We start from the raw sequence: 6,219 nt of genomic DNA, 5'->3' as shown, positions 1-6,219 counted from the left end.
GCTTGCCTTGCATGCATGAGGCCCTGGGTTCGATTCCCCAGCACCACATAAGCAAAAAGAAAAAAGCCGGAAGTGGTGCTGTGGCTCAAGTGGTAGCGCTAGCCTTGAGCTAAAAGGGCTGAGGGACAGTGCCTAGGCCCAGAGTTCCGGCCCCACGACTGGACCCCCCCCAAAAAAAGAAAAATTATCTTTAATTGTACAAAGGAGTTGCTTATAAAGCAGTTTATAAATGCAATATATTTTGATCAATGTCACTTTTTTGCTTTTGAGTTTTAAAATGTGAAATATTGAGAAAAGTATTTGACATCTTGTATAGTTTGTAGTTATACGGAGAACACTGGTGTTCCATTTCCTCTAAGTTTTCCTATAACTATTTATATGTGTACATATGTGATTTTCCTTCAATTAGAATGATAACACACAGGCCAGTTAATTTCATCCTTTTTATTACATAATAGTCTGTGAATAAACCCACATCCATTGTAAAAACCTTTCAAGCCACAATGACAGGCCAAAACAAAACAGGAGAGTCTTTTTGTTCTCCATACTTTTGCTCCCTGTACAGAGGAAACTAACCTTCTCCACTACTCTGGCCCTTCTTGTCCTCCAAGCTTACTGGCATGTGTGTATACTCCAGGATCTTCTTACCACCTGCCACAGGCCTGCCTCACTGTGACGTCACACAGTGCCTTACTGAGTGGAGGGGCCTTACTGCTCTCCTGTTGATGAACAGTTGACCTGCAATGAATTGTTGTTCTAAGTGATATTTGGACACACCTATTTTTATACTCATCTGCTTTTTTTTATTCTTTTTTTTAATATTCCAATTTAGCCAGGCTCTGGTAGCTCATGTCTGTAATCCTTGCTACTTTCATGAGGCTGAGATCTGAGGATCCAAGCATGAAGGCAGCCTATGCAGACAAATCCAAGAGACTTATCTCCAATTAACCAGCAAAAAGCTGGAAGTGGAGCTGTAGCTGACATAGAGTACCAGCCTTGAGCATGAGGCCCTGAGTTCAAGCCCCAGTATTGGCACACACACACAAATTCTAATTGAAATGTATGTTATGTATCTATAATGTATACTAATGATTTGATATATGTACACATTGTGGAATAACTAAATTGAGCTACTAATATGTGAATTACCTCATGCACTTATTGTTTCTTATGGTAGGCTATCTGTATTTAGAAGGAATGTTTATGGGGGAATCGGAAAACTTTTTCCTCCTGAAAAGGAAAATCTGCCATATTTAACATTTTGATCCTTTCTAATCCTGTTCCAAGAAAACCAAATGACATATTTCAGTGTTCCCAGTTTCCACAGTTTCCCCAGTAGACAAGGGATAATATGTTCCTTGTGTCATGTACATGAAGGATTAAAGGTCTGACCTTTTTTCCAGTCTGATAACAAATACCCTTCTCTGTAAGAATGCAGTAGTTAGCTGGGCACTGGTGGCTCACACCTATAAGCCTAGCTACTTAGGAGGCTAAGATCTGAGAGTCATGGTTCAAGTCCAGCCCAGGCAAGAAAGTCTGTGAGAATCTTATCTCCAATTAACTATCTGAGAACTGGAAGTGGAGCTGTGGCTCAAAGTGCCACAGGCCCCAAGTTCAAGTCCCATGACTGGTCCTTCCCCCCACACTCCCTAAAAAAGCAATAGTTCCCTTTATCTGAAGTTTTGCTTTCTGTGTTTTCTGTTATCTGGCTCCAAAAATTTTAAATGGAAGAAAATTCTAGCAATAAGAGAACATTCACAACTATATATTATTAGACTTACTCAGTTTTTATCATTAGTTATCATTACTGCTAATCTCTTATTATGCCTAGTTTATAAATTCAGTTTTATCATTGGTATATGTATACAGGAAAAAACCACTGTGGCAGGATTTGGTACTATCTGTGGTTTCAGGCACCAGGAAAGACATGGGAATGTATTGCCTGTGGTTAAGGGAGGATTACTGTATCTGCCCATTCTCTTCACGAGACCCCAGGGAAGAAACTGCAGATTCTTTGGTCAGATCTTTAGGGTTGAGCTCAGTGCTGGTCTATGGGAGGTATAGAAATGACCCATAGGAGAGTGCTGACTGCAACATCTTCAAGAAATGCTAGCGTCCAAAAGTGTGGATACTCCCCTGGTCCAGGGACCACCATGGATCAGAAAGGAAATGGCAGTGGGAATTCTCACTAACATTTCATAGATATCAAGTAAGACTCAGCTTTCCTGGAACTTCCAGAGTGGAGACCAGTGTGTCTGTAAATGAAGAACTTTTATTGAAACTGCTGAGTTGACATTCAATACCTGCTTTCTAAATGACTGCCCATGTCTGCATTGGTCAAGCATTTGTCCCGCTTCTCTAAGATTTGAAACATGGGCTGCTGACTCTGGTTTTCTTAGTAACAGTGCTTTTGTTTCTTCTTTAGAAAAATGTGCTTTAAAATTTTTTAAAATTTAATTTTGGTTCTGGGTGCTCAGCCCTCAGGCTCTGTATATGCTAACCATGTTTTACCATATTCCTAGCCCTTATTTTATTTTAATTTATTTTTTATTGTGAAAATACTGTACAGAGGAGTTACAATTACATGGGCAAGATAATGAGTACATTTCTTATCAAGCATTGTAGCCTCCTCCTTTGTTTCCTCTTCCTAGCCCTTATTTTTAATAGCATTCAAAATAACAAAATAGCATGCCAAATTTACATTTCTTTTTTTTTAATATTTTAAAATATAATTTTATTGTTATTAAGATATTGTACACAGGGGATTACCATTTCATAAGTCAGTTAATGAGTACTTTTCTTTTTTTTTTAAATTTTATTTTATTTTATTTGTGAACAAACTGTACAGAGGGGTTACAATTGCATGGGCAGGATAATGCGTACATTTCTTACCAAGCATTGCAGCCTCCTCCTTTGTTTACCCTTCCCATCCCTTCCCAGCCTCCCCCCTTCAATCAATTTAATTTTGATTTCTATTATTACAACACAAAGTAACCTCAAGATGTAGCTGTCCTATTGCTTTGGCTCCTCCTAGCAGTGGGAAAAAAGCACCTCTGTCCCCTGCAGGGAAGGCCTGTGGAGGTAATAATGTTCTCAAGCCAGAAGCCTGGAATCTCTCCTTTTCTCTTCCCCCACCCAACAGTCATCTACCAAGAGATGAGCTCATCTCTCCCTCTGCTTCTTTACTATGTGTCCTTAGTTCAGACTTTTTTTTGGCTCAGTGCCAAGACTGTAGCTATCCCATCCTAACTGTGGTCCTGAGTTTCTTCTCCTTATATTCCCAGCAACCTGCCACCCACAGTGAGTCAATATCCACTTCATCAACAGAGAGACAGCTAAAGAACAGAGCTGGTCTTTACACAGGTTAAAATTTACCATTCTAACCCTGATGCTCCACATCCTTTAGCTGCTACCTATCTTTTTTTCTCCCTCTGTCTCACCTGCAGAGGTGCCTGCTCTAGCAGCTCTCTAAATGCCCTATCTTTTCTTAGCCAGGCATTTCCACATGGTATCTCTTCTGTCCAAGCTGCTTTCCTTGTGTTTTATCTGGCAAAGTTGTCTGTTCACCTTGAGACATTGGGCTCATAGCTTTTTTGTAAAAAACATTCCTAGTCACCCACTCTTTGTATACTCACAGCACCTCTTCCCCAACCCATGGTCAATCAAACCATAGCCATTTACATGTCAGACTTCTAAGAGGGGTGATTAACCCATGAGATTATTAAGTGTGAATTTTTAATTAGCTGAGTCCCATCACCAAGTTTTGTGAATGAATGAATGAATGAGTGAATGAACTAACAAAGGCATGAACTACTAACAATCCTTGGGTTTTAGGTCCTTTCACTGGGGCACAAGGACATAGTGAAGATGAAGTGACTTGTATTTGTAGAGTTACTTATGTATTTGAATGCATGTCTCTTTTCTCATATATATGTAGCCAGTTCAGTGAAAGTAATAAAACATTCAGACCCAAAGGGCTGAATGAGATCCTGAAAGAGCAGGGCATAGATCCCAGGCTACAGACCTGCCCACAGGGCTAGCGCCAGATATGTGTGCACTTCTGTCAAGTCAGCTACTTGTTGACTGTTTCTAGGCATCTGAATTTTACTAACACAAAAAGAATCACATAACAATTTAGTTGTCTCTTCTTCATCTTGTGGAAGCTTTAGGTTGTTACCTGATCCCTGCCCAACAGGCTCATATTTGGGGTATAAGGTAGTGAGGCCATTCTGTCTTTAGCTACCTTTTTGCAAGGTGGGCTATGCTAAAGCAGCAGCCCCTCACCTGCTGAAGATATAAAGCAGTGACTGCTGCATGAGCCAGATTCTATCTTAAAATTAACCTCCAGGTAAACTTTCCTTATCTCTTCTGAGAGAATGCCAAGCAGAAATGCCAAGAAGGAAGGCACTTTAAATAGCCCTGTTGGTTTGGGCCACTTTGAGTAAGTATATATTTATGAATTTTAAAAAGTCATGTTCTTGTTCTCTTTCTCCCCCTCTCTCTCTCTTCTTCTTCCCCTTCTCCCTTTCCCCTTCTTTCACTTCCCCTCTCCTCCTCCTGCTCCCTCTTTCATTCTCTCTCTCCCTCTCTCATGCTCTGTCTCCCTCTTTCCCCCTTTCTCTTTCCTTCTTTCCTGTTCCCCCCTTCCCATTTCCCTCTTCCTATTTCCCTCTTCCTCTCCCTCCACCCTAACTCAGGGCCTAGGCCCTGCCTTTTCATTTTTTCACTCAAAACTAATACTCTACTACTTGAGCTGCTGCTCCACTTCCAGCTTCTCTGTGGTTAATTGCAGATAACAGTCACATGAACTTTCCTGCTTATGTTGGCTTCAAACCAAGATCCTTAGATCTCAGCCTCCTGAGTTTCTAGGATTACAGATATTGAGCCGTGGAGCCAGATATGCCTTTTCTCTTTTGATACAAGAACCCTTTCCACTGCACCCTAGACACTGTGATGTAAGAGTTGCATTTAAGAAACAGAAGCAAAAAGTACTGTAAAGGTCATTTATTCTGAGTGAACAAAGCCAAAGCTAGTTGAAGTCACTTTCTCCAAGTGTCAGAATTACAGTGGCGAACAGATCAGGGTTTCTCAGGGGTTGGGTATAGGAGACAGGATGTGCCTGTGGGAGCAAGTGTGCGGGAACCTCTCTTTGATGATAGAGTTCTCCATCTACTAACCTCACCATCGTTCAAATGTCATAGAAGTACACACTCCCTCCCTTCCCCCAAAGAAAGCAAAGCAAAAGTAGTTGATGAACTCTGGATATGTAATATACCTAAGTCACTTTCCTGGTTTTGGTCATTGTTATGTAAGATCTTTATCAGTAGGGAAAGTAGGAGGAAGGTTGCACTTGAACTCTGTTATTTTTGCAACTTCTTGTGAAACTAAAATTATTTCCAATTAAAATTTATTTTCTTTTTTTCCTTTAAAGAAGCATTCTTGGAGTTAGGGTATAACTCAATGTAGTACTTGCCTTACATGTAGAATTCAGCTGTCTGTATCATAAAACAAGATCTGCAACTGGGAGAGAGTGAGGGAAGAGGTGACATTGTCCAGAAACACATGTATTTTGGGTTTTATTTTTTGTCAGTTGTGGGGTTTGAACTTCGAGTGTGGGCGCTGTCCCTAAGCTCCTTTGCTCAAGGCTTGCACTCTACCACTTTGAGCCATAGTACCACTTCTGGTTTTTAGGTAGTTGATTGGAAATTAGAATCTCACAGACTTTCCTACCTGGACTGGCTTTGAACCATGGTCCTCAGATCTCAGCCTCTTGAGTAGCTAGGATTACAAGCTTAACCACCAATGCCTGGTTGAAATGTACTCTTATTCTGACTTACATAACTATAACCCCTCTTTATAATAACATTTTTAAAAAAAGCCAGAATCTACAGCACCAAAAATAAGTAAGTAAAAGAAGTACTTTGTCATGGAGAAAACCAAATCTAAAAATTAGGAACAGAACGGTGAAAAGCTTTTGCTGGATTTAGTGGTGAGGTGGGGATGTAATAAGTTAGGGCTTAGTCTCTACCTAGTGCTACCTTGCTCTTTTATGTCTCTTGGCAAGCCACTTCACTTCTTTATATAAAATAAGGATAAAAGTCGTGTCTGTTTCACTGATGAAATTTCAATGAAATAATGAATATAGAGCCCCAGGGATAGGGTAGCTTGATAGGAATGATCAGCATTGGACCTGTTATAAATTTTTCATGGTTTTTTTTT

The 6,219-nt window shown here is 40.2% G+C and overlaps 1 protein-coding gene across 1 annotated transcript in view; it reads left to right on the top strand.

The window, feature by feature from the left end:
• The window catches only part of Mertk (MER proto-oncogene, tyrosine kinase), a gene marked incomplete at its 5' end in the record, with an annotated part of 118,799 nt that overhangs the window by 35,988 nt on the left and 76,592 nt on the right, over positions 1-6,219 (top strand). The window contains 2 exons of the mRNA XM_013019713.1: positions 661-677; positions 5,528-5,564. Coding sequence (XP_012875167.1) covers positions 661-677; positions 5,528-5,564 — 54 coding nt within the window. The remainder of the gene's footprint in view (positions 1-660; positions 678-5,527; positions 5,565-6,219) is intronic.

This window comes from Dipodomys ordii, unplaced genomic scaffold (genome assembly GCF_000151885.1).
Source record: "Dipodomys ordii isolate 6190 unplaced genomic scaffold, Dord_2.0 Scaffold47, whole genome shotgun sequence".
Lineage (NCBI taxonomy): Eukaryota > Metazoa > Chordata > Mammalia > Rodentia > Heteromyidae > Dipodomys > Dipodomys ordii.
This window is presented reverse-complemented; position numbering and strand designations above follow the sequence as displayed.